The sequence below is a fragment of the Tursiops truncatus genome, chromosome 3 (assembly GCF_011762595.2).
Source record: "Tursiops truncatus isolate mTurTru1 chromosome 3, mTurTru1.mat.Y, whole genome shotgun sequence".
Taxonomy (NCBI): Eukaryota; Metazoa; Chordata; class Mammalia; order Artiodactyla; family Delphinidae; genus Tursiops; species Tursiops truncatus.
Window position 1 is genome coordinate 11,497,039 of NC_047036.1, and position 18,150 is coordinate 11,515,188.

At 39.4% G+C, this 18,150-nt stretch overlaps 1 protein-coding gene across 2 annotated transcripts in view; it reads right to left on the bottom strand.

The window, feature by feature from the left end:
- The window catches only part of DNAH5 (dynein axonemal heavy chain 5), a 267,302-nt gene that overhangs the window by 40,887 nt on the left and 208,265 nt on the right, over positions 1 to 18,150 (bottom strand). For both annotated transcript variants that reach the window (XM_033852761.2, XM_073802015.1), the window contains 7 exons: positions 17,368 to 17,571; positions 13,566 to 13,745; positions 10,270 to 10,407; positions 5,930 to 6,065; positions 5,038 to 5,354; positions 3,734 to 3,889; positions 2,638 to 2,820 (listed from right to left, as the gene is read on the bottom strand). In XM_033852761.2, the coding sequence (XP_033708652.2) occupies positions 2,638 to 2,820; positions 3,734 to 3,889; positions 5,038 to 5,354; positions 5,930 to 6,065; positions 10,270 to 10,407; positions 13,566 to 13,745; positions 17,368 to 17,571 (1,314 nt within the window). The remainder of the gene's footprint in view (positions 1 to 2,637; positions 2,821 to 3,733; positions 3,890 to 5,037; positions 5,355 to 5,929; positions 6,066 to 10,269; positions 10,408 to 13,565; positions 13,746 to 17,367; positions 17,572 to 18,150) is intronic.

Here is an 18,150-nt window from a genome sequence, read left to right on the forward strand (position 1 = left end):
ACATCAGGTGAACAATTGAATATGACCTTGATGTGAACTTGAACAGCCCATGCATTTAAAAAGACTGCCTTGAAGCACACAGAAAAGTATAAAGTCAGTTAAAAATCTGCCTTCCTTTTGCTTTCATAGGCTCTGAGGTTTCCCTTTGTCTCTTAAACAAACAAACCTGCTCAGGCTGTACAGCTGAGCATTCATGAGACCAGATCCTGCATGATAATAAGGTTCCTCACTGCCTGTATTCCCAGAACACTGGACAGCTGGTGAATTTATGGACTCAAAGAACTAAGAGTAGCCTTTCCCTTGTATCCTAAGTTACTGTTCCAAGCTGCCTTTCACAAGAAGAATCAACAGACCAGTGAAGGCATAACTCATCCTGACTGAAGATGTTCACCATTTGTTTCAATGCTCCCTACATCTAGGGAATTTCTTAGATGCTTTCCAACATCAACTTCCTATCTGTGGGATCTTCCTAGCTTTCAAGAGCCCCCGCCTTGGCCCAAAAACATTTCATATTGATATTTTTACCATCACCCAAGATGTGATCATAGTAAGAGAGACTTCCAGGTCGCTGAAGTCAAAGAAACAATTTGGACTTAACGTTTTAGATCTGTATCCATAGGCATAGACATAGGCTCTTTTCAACTGAGTCACTAGATGATAAAAAAAAAATACCCTGAAAGCACCAGAGACCAACTCAGACCCACTTGCCACCACCCAGGCTGAAAAGATTCAGCAAAGTGAGCAAATTCAGGAGCACGGTGGGCAGAAAAGATGCTGCAAAAGGAAAAGCTGCTGGCAGAAAGGAGGCTACTTAAAATCCATCACAAATAAGTCTAGCAGCTCACTTTGCTTTAGAGAAAAAAAAAATACAGATTACGTGTTGTATTCTAACGTGGTTCAGGGTAAAATGACTATTAGAACAGAATGAGTGTCACGTCACTCTGACCACACTTTTGTGAGAATCATTTCCTTTGAGACTGGGACAAATTCTGATAATGAGATGATGGTAAGAGAAGAATGTCTGAAGGCACCCAACTTTCCCAGGAAGTAAGAAAAAGCCTGGCCTGGGATCCATTACTGGCTTTTCAAGGCTGTTCAAAATCTTCCAGTGAGCTTCAAGTGCCCCATACTTCATCTTAAAACTCTGCTGCAACAATTACAGCTCAGTCCTGGAGTTGTTGCTGTGTTTTGTGGCAACCAAAAATCTGGGAAGCCAAATTATTTTTTTCCAAGGAAACTGTATTCATCTCAGCTGAATCGTAAGAAAGCCGAGGACAAGGATATTATTCAAAGTGCTATCAAAGCCCCTTATCTACCTGAAGCCAGCACTACAGGTGAAAGCAGAGCCTACAGTACGGGCAATGGCTACTGCCCGAGGACTCTCAGGGATGCCCCGGCTCCACAGATATGCTGTTGATCAAGAACCCCTGTCCTTCCTGAAATAAGGGTGTGGCAGCGCTAAACTTCTTCAACCACCTCTACTGAGATTCCAAAAATAAACAAGTAGATATTTGGAAGGATGTTATTTCTTCAACAGCCAGTCTGTGGTAGGAACGTTAGCATCGGTTCCTGCCATACTGAGGTCCCCAACCATGTGAATTTATGAAGTTGGATTAAAGGCTTTGAATGCAATTTCCAACCGTATAACTCTATGATTTATGTACAACAAATTAAAACGTAAACAGAGAAGATTCATAAAAAAGGAAGAGGGGAAGAGAGAGAGAGAAAGAGAGAAACATAAGGAAGGGCTCAGAAGGCCAAGCATGGTACGACATACAGAAAAGGTAAAAAGAATGGGAGGGACAGATTTCAAAGGTTTTGCCAATAGATTTAACCTAAATAACTCTTTAGGTCAGTGTAGAAGGGAGGTATAAAGTAAACCAAACTCCACATTGCCATCGAACTCAGGAAAAAAATCAATAGCAACTTTCAGAGTTCACGCAGTTTCACCAAAGCAGTCCTATTAAAATCCTCCAGATTTCTTTCCTTAAGGCTCAGATGTTCCCCGGAGAAAATGGTGACTCAGAACACAGAAGTTATAAATTATTGGCCATCTTTCATTGAGAGAAAACAGATATGGAGTTATGCTTAGAGCATAATGAATCCGGTAGCCCTCAGAAGGTGCACAGTGAAACCTAGTGTCACCAACTTCTATCTTCTCACAACATACACAGAGCTCTCTTGGATAACAAATAAGAATTGGCAATGTCATGTTATCTGAGTAAAACATTTTAATTTTATATTCCAAAAGCATAATAATAAATCGAATGAAAGAAAATCTAGATGTGTACTAGAAAGCTAAAAATCAACAGGTGACTAGAATTAATAATAGAACAAACTTCAGAAAAATAAAGTAATATAAATCCAGAACAATGATACTGAGACTGATAGTCTCATAGTTACACCAGTCCCCTATATAAAATCAATTGATGATCTATATGATTTACGTGATGCAGATGCAACATACTGGGTAGATAATTGGTTAGTAGTTATTTAAGACACTTGGAAATTAATAATGGAAGAAACATAGGAATTAAAGGAGGAGACTCAATCCTATTACAACTTTCATCATATCATTTTTGTCAATGAAAAAATCGCAACATAATGCAGAAAGCGGTAGGGCCATACTTCACTCACCTGCTTCTCTGTGAGAATGACTCTCCCCAGTAATTGATCTTCTAGACCTTTCATGGTGACAGTGAAGTCAATGATGGAGGTCCGCGCACTTATTTCAGGGGTGTAGGCTGGATTGGGCAGCTTGGTGGTAATGTAGAGTCTGAAGCCATCCATCACATCTACCTCTTTGTCACCGACCTTCACCTTTTTTATAAAAAAAAAAGTTAAAAGTCATAAAACAGAGATACACCTTACTGTGTGCTTTTTGTATAGGATCCAGTATTGCTTTTAACAGCTGTGTACCTAGAGATCATCTGTATACTAAAAAAGAAATGGTCATTAGGCATTCACAGGGCTTTAAGCCACTAGGATGAAAGGAAAGAAGGATGGAAATAAGAGAGGAAGGAAGCGAGGGAGGGAGGGAGGGAGGGAGGGAGGGAGGGAGGGAGGGAGGGAAGGGGGGAAGGAAGGAAGTTAATTCAATATACACCATACAATATATAGAGAATTTATCACCAAAATTGTTGTGATCATACTGCAGAAGTGAGATGGGTTCCCCATCCAAAATTTGGTTCAGAAGTCAAGACTGATGATGTCACTCATGTAACAAAAAGATATGAAAATGTTTATTATTCACATGAGACTTTCTGGAAATATTAGGGTAGGCTCCCAAACAGGTCCAAAAAAAACCTCACTTGAGAGAGTAGGGAGGGGAAGCTGTTTTAGAGTTTTATGGTGGTTACCCAATGGGGCTGGGATGAAGTTTCCCAGACATGGTCATGAGCAGAGAGCTGCATGATTTGAACTTCCCACCAGTGCCAAAGGAGAGTGGACCCGCGTTTTCTTATCAGCTTGCCCACATTGGGGATGGAAGGGGAGAGGGTCACAACAGGGCTTGAAAACTGTCCGAAGTCAAACATCACAATGGAGTCAGACTTTATTATACAAGTGAAGTAGATATTCCTATAAAGACGGCTCTTGATCCCAACTCAGGAAGCGTAGAAAAGCAAATGCCTCAAATTTGAATTGCTGCCTATTGAGAAACTGTCACCTATGTCACATTTACCTGGCCTCATGGTAATTATTCTGCACATTGTCATCTATAGGTTTAACCTACCTTAAAGGTAGACCCGGTCTTAATGAAGTTTCTCTCCAGAACATTATCCAGGGCTGGATCTAGTTCCTCCGCAACATCTTCGATAAGCAAGGGCCTTCCAAGAGAAAGACTGTCCTCTAGGTGGTTTCTGAAGTACTTGTGATTTAGAGATGTGATCTAGAAAGAAGATCGAAATGCTGCTCTAAACTGTTTCCATTCTTCACTTTAGCAAACCATCAATCCCTTATTTATTTTTTTTAATTGAAGTATAGTTGATTTACAATGTTGTGTTAGTTTCAGGTGTACAGCAAAGTGATTCAGTTATACATAATTTTTTTCAGATTCTTTCCTCTTATAGGTTATTACAAAACGTTGAGTATAGCTACCTGTGCTCTACAGTAGGTCCTTGTTGGTTATCTATTTTATATATAGTAGTGGGTTTATGTCAATCCTAAACTTCTAATTTATCCATCTCCCCCACTTTTCCCCTTTGGTAACCATAAGTTTGTTTTCTATGTCTGTGAGCCTGTTTCTGTTTTGTATATAACTTCATTTGTATCATTTTTTTTTACATTCCACAAATAAGTGATATCATATGATATTTGTCTTTCTCTGTCTGGCTTACTTCACTTTGTATGATAATCTCTAGGTCCAGCCATGTTGCTGCAAATAGCATTATTTCATTCTTTTTTATGGCTGAGTAATATTCCACTGTATAAATATACATCTTCTTTATCCATTCCTCTGTTGATGGACATTTAGGTTGCTTCCATGTCGGAGCTATTGTAAACAGTGCTGCAATGAACATTGGGGTGCATGTACCTTTTTGAATTATGGTTTTCTCCAGATATATGCCCAGGAGTGGGACTGCAGGATCATATGGTAGCTCTATTTTTAGTTTTTTAAGGAGGCTCCAGAGCATTTGACTGCATCATTCCCTTTTACTGACAAGCAAGTAAAGGTTGTATGGCAATGTTGCCTTTTCCTCACCACCACCATATTTGTGACAAATAATCATGGAATAGTTACGGAGTGTCTTTATAAAGTGCTGTATACTTAGTGTGATATAGCTCCACCCTGCTCTGCTTATGAATGAGGGCCCTAGGACCTAACAGAAGGGAGTCTGAAACCTTTGAAAGACGGCACTGGAGAGATCAACAAGAATGCAAATAATGCAATTTTTAGAAATCATTTCTAAATACTAATATCTAAATATTAATAATAAAATTATTTCTAAAGATGAAATATTTCTTTATTCTCAGATACTTGTTGATCTGGGTCACTAAAATTGATTAGTAGCATAAATAGACTCAAACCCAGATTACCTGGAGTTCATTTTGGTTTTCTTTATTTTTAACCCAGATCTTCCCTTGAGTCTGTGGATCTATTAACAAAGGGTAGCGAGATGCCTTTGTGACAATAATTCCATTCTGAATGGACAGGTCATCGTTTGGCAGGCCTTGGAGGTTCCATTCACTAATGGTAGGAGCATCAATCAACATCTCATTGAGATTTAGGTTGTCTCCAAATGGAATTTTCCGGGCTTTCATTTCCTTCTGCCAGTCATTTAACAGCAAATTGCGAAATTCTTGGTTAAACGGACCAGAATAAGATAGGAAAGCTGTAGCCAACAACACATCCCCTAAAACGGAAAATGAAACATCACTGAAATACTCTGTGATCAGCCCTGTAATTGTGCAGAATGTTAGAAATGAAAAAAAAGACAACCATTCTTTCAAACGAAATTTCAGAAACCAAATTGTAACCACAAGTTGCTGTGTCTTGTGAATAGCAGTAGCTTAGTTCATTGTTAATGAGTCCACATGGTCCACCAAGTAATAGCTGCTAGTAGTCACGCACCAGATTACGTTGACTCTTGTTGGATATGAGAGGATGATTTCCGAGTTTAAGAGATACACCAAAACCTCAGAAGACAGAGCCTCCGTTCTAAGTGACCTTGATCCATATGGCCATTCACTCGTGGGAGAATTCAAAAATGACCTGATAATAAGAGGTTGAAATCTAATAAGCGTTGCCTAAATGCCAGACCAATATTCATCCTTTTGAAATAGCTGGACACACACACACACACACACACACACACACACAGAGGAATTTGAAGTAATAGAGTGCTGATGGGTATTCTGATTAAAACTTAAGTTTGCTCACTCCCTATCATAGTCAACACATAATCTCATTAATAAAGGAATTACATACCTACAAGTCTTTTAGTTTGTGCAGCAAACTCCTTGCTCTGCTCTGTCCATCTTTCTTTTTCCCCTGCCAGTCCCCCGATCAGCGCGGAAGCGGTCTGCATTTTATGTCTGCACCTCTCTGCATCTTCAAGCAAGGTCTAAAAACAGACAGAACCAGAAAAAAACCTTTGTTCAGATAAATGTATCCTGGAGCTCAAAAACATAATTTTAAAACATCATATGTTATCTTCCTTTCTGAGATATGTGAGCCACTTATTCCACAGGAAGCGTTAGATTCCATTTCTGTGGGTCTGTCTCAGCCCAGCCTGTGTCTTAAGCCCTATCTATGGAACATAGATGGATTCCTCAGGAGGGACCCTGAGCCAATGGGCAAACCCTCCCCAGATGTTAATAAACTGAGAAACAATGGAGATTTGCATCATTTATGATGTTCGTATCAAAAAATTAGAAATAAAGTATCAACATACATGCTAATATCACATAGCACAACAAAATGTAAAGAAATACATATCCCTACTTAAAAATGAGGAATATTTCTCATGTTAAAGTTCTAGCATCAGTACTGCTTTGCCTAACTGCCCATCTCCTTTTACTTTAGGTGAAACTTTAGATTGTCTTCAGGTTGTGGAGTCCTGAAGCATTCACAAATGCTGGCCACACTGACTTAGTAGGTCCCTCTCTGCTGTTCTTGTGTCAGTAAAAGACCTTTAACCTGACTTCCACACACTATTGCACTCAGGGCTTTGTTCTTAATAACAAATGGCTCCAGGGGCTTCCCAGGTGGTGCAGTGGTTGAGAGTCCGCCTGCCGATGCAGGGGACGCGGGTTCGTGCCCCGGTCCGGGAGGATCCCACATGCCACGGAGCAGCTGGGCCCGTGGGCCATGGCCGCTGAGCCTGCGCGTCCGGAGCCTGTGTTCCGCAACGGGAGAGGCCACAGCAGTGAGAGGCCCGCGTACCGCAAAAAAAACCCAAAAAACAAATGGTTCCATTTCTCTATGTTGAAAAGACAGCTGCTAATTCTATTTGGAAAAAATGTATACTTATGGTACAATAATGGATATGGCTAAAGATTTGGCTATGTGACCAGTCACTGGAAGTTCACGTATAATATTTATATATATTTATATAATGTACATATGGCATATATACACTAAATGTCTAACAATAGAGGATAATTTACATAGATTATGGTATATTGTGAACAAGAATGCTCTGAAGCCATTAAAAATATAATCATTAAGAAAAATAATCATTAAGTTAAAGAAAAACAGTCATTAGCTAAAAATTCAATTTATAAAGCAGTATGTACTCAATTATCTGCTACAATTTTACATGGATTTTAAATATATGTAAATCAGGCATATGTGCAGATATGAAATGATAAAGAGTAAAATATTTTTAGGCTTCAGCTCCAGGGTTACCTATGTGTATTTTCTATAAGGAACATGAATTGCTGTTGTAATAATAACACGATACAGTGTTTTTCAGAAGCAAGATATTTGTTCCAGTTTGTTCTAGTCTGCTCTGTTTTCCTTCCCACTAGAGTTAATGCTGAAAACCCAAAATCCCAGCTGAGAGGTGTACCCACACATCGACACCATCCATATTTGTTTGTTTGTTTCTCCCCAAGAAGAAAGATGTCAGCTGGAAGTATAATACGACATCATTTATTTCTGCCTACCTTTAAAACAAACTTTTCACATAACAGATATTTTTAATACGTTATCCTCCCTAAGTTCCCCGTCCCCACTGCCATGTGGCCAAATAAAAAATGGCCAACCTCTCCCCTCCTGGCTGTTGCTTTCTGGAAACCCAGGCTCCTTTAGGGGATTGGGGAATGGAGGATGGGAGAGAAGCAAATGAGCACACAGGACTGAAAAGCAGATTTTCCCTCCAAGCCTGGCTAGGGGAGTGTGCAGAATTCCTTGCGTTCCGTGGGTAGTGCCCCCGGCCCTCTCTCTCCTAGTGCCCCAGAGTCTGACTCGCTGCCCAGAGGCCCTGTAGAAGCGGACCCTCTGCAAAGGCACTGACGGCCCTGTGCACAGAGCAGCAGGACACACACCCCTCCAGGGACTGCACAGACCTGGTGGTGAGGTTGCCAGTGGTGACCATGAGCTGTAGACTTGAGAGCCCTCCCCTGGCCCCTGTAGTCTGTAACTCCCTGGACTCTTCACGGAGCCCCATGGAGAAAGAAGGAGCAACACAATGACTAAAGGTCAAGTTCACTCCAACATGTTGGGAGCAGGTGGGCACGCAGCCAGATTTTGTTTTCTTAATGAAAAACATTTGACATTTGTTGAGCTCCAAGTTTTAAAGTTAGAGCCAAACTTTTATAGTAGCCATTCTTATGTGGTCCCTATAATTGCTTACCTAACAAAGAGTGGATATTCAGAAACAAAAAAGCTTATTGAGATGCCTTTGAGATGCCTATTGTTCAAACTGAACCATAATAAAATGAGGCTGTAAAAATATTTTTACGGTATGTAGTAGTGCTTCCTGATATAAGTGAGTGTCTAAATGGTAGAAATTAAGGTGTCTTCCTCACAGTTTCTAAAGTAGACGCTCAAATTGCAAAGTTAATTTTCTCTTCATATTATGGTAGTAAATTTCATAGAACATAAATAACAAACCCAAATAGGTGATATATAATTACTTCTCTAAAATTTCTGAAAAGCTCTTATGTTGTTTTCAGGAGACTTATCTTTAAGAGGAAATACCATGTATCTTGTATATAGTGAAACTGAAATGTTTATCTAAATTCCCTCATTGGGACCCCTATAGGGAACAGACTAACAGAGCAGGAATCTCAATCCAGCTGAGTGAGGGCTGAGAAGAGGCAGAGGTGGGCTCCGTATAATCACCGAGGAAAGAACAGAGAGAATCTAGCTCTTATTTATCAAGCACAGGTTTTCTCAGAGGCAGATACAGATTTTGTGAGGCCAGATGCTTATCTAAGCTGGGGACCACTTTAAAAAAATCATTAAAGAATTTTTACAAATACAAAATACCAAAGTGAACATGTAATGAGAACTGGGGAAAGAAATCACTACAAAGCCCTGATAATTGAGAAATTCAGGTACCTTTCCCCTGGGATCTCCAGGTATTTTATCTGAATGCTTACACACAAATGCTTGTCAAGTATAATCTGGTTTCCCCTCCCCACAGAACTCTCTACAACTCCCAGTCACCCCAGCATTCATGGGGCCTGTGCAAGTGAGGAGCCAGAAAACTGAAGCTACATTAGGTTTATGTTAAATCTGCCTCTATTACCAGAAGGAAGGAGGCCCCAGTGGAGCCGGACTGAGTATAAATCAACTAAAGAGCTTGCTGCCCAGTGGAGAGGAAATATACGAGCCTTGATTCTGAAACGTGCTAAAGCTACAAACAGGCATAGGTTGAGAAGGCTGTAGGTGGTCACTGTCACTGGGACACAGCCACGTGGTCAGGCACGTTGGTCCAGCAGAAAGACCCGAGTAGACATCAGAAGATCAAGGTCTAATCCAGCCCTATGACCAATGCCCATGCCTGGGAGTCCTCCTCTTGTCCTCTCTGGGCCTAAGTTCCTTTCTGTAAAATGAGAGTAAAATAGGGCTTCCCTGGTGGCACAGTGGTTGAGAATCTGCCTGCTAATGCAGGGGACACGGGTTCGAGCCCTGGTCTGGGAATATCCCACATGCCGCGGAGCAACTAGGCCCATGAGCCACAACTACTGAGCGTGCGCATCTGGAGCCTGTGCTCCGCAACAAGAGAGGCTGTGACAGTGAGAGGCCCGCGCACCGCGATAAAGAGTGGCCCCCGCTTGCCACAACTAGAGAAAGCCCTCGCACAGAAACGAAGACCCAACACAGCAAAAATTAATTAATTAATTAATAAACTCCTACCCCCAACATCTAAAAAAAAAAAAGAGAGTAAAATAAAAATATCTACCCTGCCTACCTTGAAAGATTCTTTCCAATATTAAATGAGATAAAGTGGGAGGACATGATTTGAAAAATATGTTAAAAATGCTGCACAGGATGCTGTTATCCTCACCGTTAATAAGGAAACTCAGAACATGCGTCTTCCAGCAGTAACTTCTGTTTTGGCTGAATATCCTGACCTCTCACCAAAGGTCCTCTCGGTGTCCGTTAGAAACAAACTCCAGGGCTTAGCGAGGGAGTATGTGCTGTGTGTGTATGTATGTATATGTGTATTGTATCGTATATCAATTAAATGAATCCCTGCTGGAAACCAAACCCTTGGAGAGAGAAAGCAGGAGAGGAATGAAGGGCTGACCACAGCCAGGAGGGCCTGTGACGTCACCACCCGCCCCAAACCCCTACGGCAAGAAGACAGTGACCTGCTTTTCGGTCATGGCCTGTTCATACTCGGCCTGCACCACATCCAGCTCGGCTTGCCTGTCGTCCAGCTCAGCCTGGGCCTTCTGCAGATCCTGCATGGCCAACACGTAGCGATTCTCCTGCACCACCAGGTTGGCCTGCATGGGACACACACAGGGTGAAGAGATGGGCAGCAAACCGAACACCCAGCATGTCGGAGTCTGAGAGCTCAGCAGCCACGTGTTACACCTGTTCTTTGATCCGCCCCTAGACTCCTCTCAAATTGCACGGTGAGGAACAAACCTTAATGTGAACTTGACATGTCTATAAGCAGAAAATTATAATTCATTAGAAGAGAGCCAGCAAATTTTTTCCGTAAAGTGCCAGAGAGTAAATATTTTAGGCTTTTGGGGCCAAGAGGCAAAATCAAGACTATTGTTCAGGTACTTAATTTAAAATTTCACGAGCCATACAAATAGAGGTGGTGGGTTAGACTTAGCCTGTGGACCATAGTTTGCCAATCCCTAAATCAAAACATTGTAATATGAAATGTATATAGGCAAATCACAGAACATTTTAATACTGAGTTGTAGAAAAAAAAATCTGAATATTTAGAACCATCTGCCTAGCAGGGCTCATCACTGTTAATGAGGATGTTAAAACAAGACAAAGGATGAAACATGATTAACCACTGAATATAAAGATCTAGGTTTTATGGGTGGTGATGGACTTGATAGCATGCCTGTCATTTGCATATATTGCTTGCCATCCAGAAAAGAACAGACACTTGAGCTGTGACCAAATAATAATATTTGCTTTTAGGAAGCTACTAAAAAAGACTCAAAAGACATAATCAAAGCAATATTGGAAAAAGATGAGGTGTAGAAAATAGTCCATGGAATTAAAATCCTTTCAAAAAAAATTTGAAATCAATGTTCTCCCTTTAAGTCTTACTAAAGTAACCCACTAATGTCAAACTACTGCAGCCCCAAAGATCTTGAATATTTTCTAGGACTTTACTCAAGAGGGAGGCGGATATATATATACATATAGCTTATTCACTTCATGCTACAGGAGAAGCTAACACAACATTGTAAAGCAATTATACTCCAATAAAAATAATAATAATACAAATTTTTTTAATGAAACTCTCAAAAGCTACTAATCAAAGGGTATAAAATCTTTCAAATCCAGCTGCTCACCTTAGAAGCCATAGGACTCTATTAAGATTACTTAAACTCTGCAAGCCTCAGTTTCTCCATTAAGATATTGAAAAACTACCTCCTAGGATTTGTGAGTGTGTGTGTGTGTGTGTGTGTGTGTGTGTGTGTGTGTATTACATAAAATAACATATGTAAAAACCCAAGTCTGGGACCTGGCATATAACAAGAGTTTGATTAAATAATACAATAGATATTATTATTTTTATTATCCGTGTTCAATATTTAAGACTCTACTGTTGTTATGTTTTGCTTATGTAAACTAACATGTACTCGTTTTCAAAGAGTGTCCAAGGAGAAATCTCATATGAATGAAATTGAATAGAATCTAAATTGCTACTCTTATAATTAAATTTGTTTAAGTTTACTCACTACTAGAAGTCACTTGGCCCATCTATAGGAATTGTAAGATGAAAGAAGAGTCCCCTTCACTCATTAGTGGTGAAGAGGTTCCCACAGGAGTTTAAGGAGTGTCCTCAATCTCTCTTAACTTGGAAAGCAGGAGTTCACAAGTGAAGCCCCTCCAGGAATAAGTGAAGTTAGAGCTCTTGGTCTGTATTTCTTAATATATTGAGCAGAGCTGCCGACGATAACCTGCCCTTTCTTTGTCTTCTACTTCCCTCTAAGCAGTGAACGTGTAGCATCTACAAAGCTACATTTATTTTTCTGACAATGGCAATTAGGAGAGACCTGACAAACTGAAGACTCCCAGATGCTGGATGCTCCTAAGGACATAGGGGGCACTCCCAGAACAGGCTTCTCAGAAGAGAAGCATAGGTTCCAGGCACAAGTAAAAGGTCCCCCCTCCTGCCTGTGTTCCCTTCACTTCCTACTGTAGGACCTATGTCGTCCTGGGACTGGGTGGAGCCTGAAACGTACAGAATGTAAGGGAGGAGATGTCATCGTTCTTATGTAAGGCTTGTTCAGAGCATCCATTATTTTGTACGGGTTTCAGCTCATTTTATTTAAAGTAACTGCAACAAAATAAAAACTCCCCATTGTGAATTCGACTGTAATTCCCTTAAAGACACTTAGGTATGCTTACCCACTGGAAATATTTGCAAAGGATGCCCTGTACTTTTCACTGGATATGGTTGTTATAATTCAGTCAATATCAGAATGTCCGATTGTGAGCTATGTTGGAGTCTTCATTGGTCCCCAAATCCGCAATGCCCAACAGGATGACATCAACTATTTGCTCTAAAAATCTCTGAGCCAAATGAATCCCTTCTCTTTTAAGTTGCCCTTGGACCCCAAGGGCCTCCACCACTGAATAAATGGCCCTGATATGGGAACAATGAGAAAATAAAATGGGACTTGCAACTGGATCCCTATGTTCTTTTCATTCTTCATTATTTTTAGCGTGATTATTAAGTTCCTTGGGTAGTTTATAAGTGTACGTGGATTTTAGTTGATGGTTGAGTAAGATCAGACTTACAAAAAGCAAAATAATCAACAAAGCCATAACGTATGAGTTCTGAGGCATCAGTATTTCATTTTCAAGACAGGTACTTGCCTCTCCATCTGCTAAAGGCTGAGTGTCACTGAATGCCGGGGGGATGTGGACAAATGAAGCTGAGAAATGCAATTACTCAAAGGGAAATACTGGTATGCTCTCAAATCATTTTAAATAAAGGATGATATTCGGTTTCTTTCCTGAGGGACAAGAGAGGGAGAGGGAATAAATACTATGTTGTCCCTGCAGCCAAGACCAGACACCAGTGACTGTGTCCACCCTGCCTCATTCACCTGAGTCCCTGGCAGGAGATCTTGGACATTGTTGGTGGATCCTATGCTAGAGTTTCCTGTGTTTCTTTTTTTCAAGTTGACATTGTGGGGGAAAAAAGTGTCCAGCAGCCCACAATGGACTTAGTACCCTTGTAGAGAGTCCATGCTTAAGGCTCAGACAATACCAATTGGAGTTGGATTACAGAGAAGAAAGAAACATCCTATGCTCAGCCTGTCTATCGCTAGCTCTCCCCGTGGACTTGGGTACAATAAAACCTGAGGCTTCTGTGTTGCATGAAAGACAAGCCCAGTTGACTCAAAGACCCCCCTGCCGGCACACGTTCTGCAGTTCCACTGAGGAGGCTTACCTTCAGGGGCAACACCTCTCTGTTTATAGAAAAGAAGGAAGCCATGGCCTTGGTCCAGGAACAAAGCCCCGCTACATTCCCACATACACGTTTAGCAGTTTCTATGTTGTAGTCTGCCATCTCAAAGTAAGGATTCAAAAATTCTATCACTTCTTCATTGATTGTGTCTTTGGGGAATTGCTATGGAAGAATGGAGTAATATAAAGTCAAAATACCTCTTTCCATGAAGTCATAATCACATTATGCTCACAACGCCACTGAAACTGTTAAAACCAAGAATGGATGAATGATATCATACTTTGTTGATATTTCAGGTTATTAGGCAAAAATCATATCTATTTAGGCATGTGAAATGGTACATATATTTAGCATTGTATATAAAAATGTAAAGCATATATATTTAGACATAAATATTTAGCAGCAACTAAATGCTTAATGCATTCAGAGGGAGGTTCTATTAAACTCACCTGAAATGTGAAGAAAATAATTTGGACATTAGGCCTTCAGGGTGATGAATTAACTTTTAATCATAGAACTATCAAGATTATGAGATAATTGTTCTTTTCTGGAGGGATAAAATTTTAAAATAGTAGCAGAAATTGATTATGAGGGCCTTCTTGTATTAAGAGAGAAGACTGACCAAACAATGAAATTGGATCTTTGAAAAGTGGTGTTTGATCATCTAACCGAGGATAATTAAATATTTTCCAAGTAGAAAGAAACTTAGCACCTAAATAATTCAGAGAAATAAGCCTTCACAGAACATACATAACACAGAGCAAAACACACTTTCATCCAGACCTCTTTAAATGCAAGTTTCTTTTATGAGACTTGAAAAATAGTGAAGCCAGAAGAATATCTGGGAACAACAGAAGGATGGTGGTGACAAAAGGCAAATAGCAAGGTTGCTTCCAAGAGCAGTGGCTTTGCACCAGGTATATAAGGCAAGTGCAATTCCACTGCACGTTTTTCAGTGGACGCTTTTTAAGCTCCCCCCCCACCCAAGGACCACTGCCATTCCACACGCTCAGTCTGATTAATCACTACCTCCTATCCAATCAAATAGCATGTTATTCCTTCGTGGTGGCCCTTACATCACAGAGGCTTCCATTTTAATTATCTGAAATGAGTCTGTATGGCCCACTGGTTTCAGAAGCTATTTGGTGTCATAGCTGCTGTAAGGCGCCTCACAAGATGCTCTGGTCATAGCAGCCACTTGGGCAATGATAAATTAAAAACTGAATGAAAGACAGTGCTGAAGTTACTGCTTGGGTTATGGATGGGGGATGGGTATTCCCAGTTAGTTGTCTCAAGATCTAAATATTAAAGATAAAACAATATAACTGCCAGAAGAAAACACAGAAGCATTTATTCTGCCTTAGAGATGGGCAAAGATTTCCTAAACAGAACACAGAAAGCACTGTAAGGAAAATATTGATAAATTGGACTATACTAAACTTAAGAATATCTCCTTATCAAAAGGCACCATTAATGGAATGAACAACTAAGGCAGAAAGTGGGAGAAGATATTTGCAAACATATAAATGACAAATTACCCGTATTTTATATACAAATTCTACAAAATAATAAAAAATTTAAATGTACAGGAGATCTGTACATTTAAATGTACAGGCACTTAACCAAAGAGTTCCCAAAGGGCTCAGAAACTGGTGAAAAGATTTTCAGCATCATTTGTCATCAGAGAAATGCAAACTAACCCACAATAATAAGACAACACAACAAACCCTTCAGAATAGCTAAAAGTAGAAAATGGTTAAGACGTGGAGCAACTTATACACTGCTTGCGGGTATGTAAACTGATACAACAATTTTTGAAACCGCTTTGGCACTATCTACTAAGGCTGATTAAATGTATAACCTAAGACCCAGAAATTCCACTCCTGAGTATAGAGCCAATAGAAATGAAAACATGCCCACTAAATGACCAATATTCATAGTAGCTTTATTTATAATAGCCCAAAACTAGTAACGTCTCAAAAATCCATCAACGATACAAGGACAAACAAATTAAAGCGCATTACAGCATTTCACGCTGGTGCTGGTAGATATAAACTTATGAGAAACGATTACTAAATTTTCAGAAATTGTACAGACTTGTTAAATACAGCCATTATTTTAAATTAAATTATAAAAACTTACAATTAAATGTTATTTTGAACAAAAATAATGTATAGTCAAAAGTCATCACCTTCTAATTATTTTGCTACATTTTACTATCTACATTTTTGAGGTCATTTACATTTATTGTATCTACCCAGTGGGACTACCTTATCACAGCATGCTACCATGTACCTCTTCCCAACTCTACATTCAGCAACATTATTTTGGTAGCTTGAAATCAGCCATTGTGGGGATATTTACACTATGAAAATTGGCAAACACTACAAATCAGAGCTTTTTCTTTTTTCTCACCAGAGAACCAGTTGTTAAACATTTGTCACACACTATTGCATATTCATCTACTGGAAAGCTGTGTAGCAATGAAAAAAGGATGAAATACTGTCCTGTGCAACAATAAGAAAGAATCTCACAGATGTGTTGAATGAAAGAGGTCAAAACAAAAGAGTTCATATGATATGATTTCATGTACGTAAATTTCAAAACAGGTGAAACTAATTATTGGGATAAAGGTCAGAATAATGTTTATCTTAGGGGAGATTACTGACTGTGTTGGGACACAAAAGAGATTGCTGGAGTCTGGAAATACAAATCTTGATTTCAGTGTTCATTAATAGGTATAGACATATGTAAATATTCATTAAGCTATACCCTTTTTTTAATTAAATTTTTATTTTATATTGGAGTGTAGTTGATTTACAATATACACTTTAAATTTGTGCATTTTATCATATGTAAATGTTACCTCATAATAAAATTTAAAAGATGCAAGTTAATACTCAAAAAATTACAATTGAGACTTGTGAAATAAAAATATATATGTATTCATATGCAAATAATATATGCACATATGTTTGGGTTCCTTAAAATGATTTTTTTAACTTTTACTGAAATATGCTGCTGATGATGTTTTAATATGCCTAAAATCTGCCAGGAAAAGCTCTAATACTTACAATGTCTTATATTTGAAAGAGAAATTCTACTCTGAAAAAATACGTAAATATAAGTTGAAAATATGTATGTTGACTATTATTCAGGCTTAAAACAGAAGGAAATTCTGCCATTTGTGACAACATGGATGGACCATTATGCAAAGTGCTATAAGCCAGAGAGAGACAAAGTCTTCATGGTGTCACTTATAATAGTCAAACTCATAGAAGCAGAGAATAGAATGGTGGTAGCCAGGAGCTGGGGGGAGGAAGAAAGGGGAAGATGTTGGTCAAGGGTCAAGGGTCACTTATGCAAGATGAGAAGGTCCTGGGGACCTAATGTACAGCAATGTGAATATCGTTAACAATACTGTATCGTTTACTTGAAATTTGCTAGGAGGGTAGATCTTAAATGCTCTCACCACAAAAAAAAAGGAAAAAACGGTAATTATGTGAGGTGATGGATATTTAATTGGCTATTTATTGGATTTAGTGGATGGATTTTGGTGAAATCATTTCACAATGTATTAACATATATCAAAACATCAAGTCATATACCTTAATTATATAAAAGTGTTATTTATCAATTATACCCCAATAAAGATGAAAAAAATTAGTAAGTTAAAAATATGTCCACAGGGTAGATTCTCTTCAGAAACGTCTTCTATTAAAGGACCCAGATACTCTAATGAAGTCTGAGTCCCCTCCTGGCCCATCATTATTGAACCACCAACCTGTAAATTCTGTAAAAAGTTTCCTGTGGTCATCAGTTTTAAAGATTCCTGCCAGGAAGGAATTGTACAGCCTTTTGCCAGGTCAATTTTCACTGCACTGACTTTCCTCTGAAACAGCAGCAGCACGCAATCCATGATCCTCATGATGAGATGTGGGGGTCGGCCCAGCGTGCGGACAGTAGCAATGTCAGAAGGCTTGATGGTCTGGGGAGGAAAGGAGGTCATCACCCAATCTCAGACAAGATAAGTGAAAACAAACCTTTACTCTCTAAAGGCTACTACTTCAACAGAGGAAAGAAAGCATTTTTAAGTTTGATGCAGTCATGGGAGCTAGATGCATATTTAATCCCCAAGAAAAACCACACATCCCCCAAAGTTCACATTTTTACAATTCAAAGTGACAGCCAAAGGAGATATAGTGAGAAGCGTGTTCTCGAGCAGTTAAGGAGCTGTGACTTCTCTAAAATTGTAACGACAACTTAGACTCAGAAAAAAACTTATCTGAAAGGAAAAGAATCGTCAGCACTTAAGTAGATTCCAGGGATTCTAAACCAGGAAAACTCCAGAATTTGCAGTGCTTTTTTTTACTCATTAGTTATGTAGGTCAAGAATCTGCCTCTCTCTCTTAAGACTTGTCACCAGGGACTGACACTAGTTGTAGCCTCAGGGCTGCCAGATTGAATAGTTAGAGGTTTCTTAGCTGGGAACTAACCTTTAAATGATGGAACTTGAGCAATAGGAATTTCACTAAGCTCTTAGAAAAGTTCTGTTCCATTTCTAGTA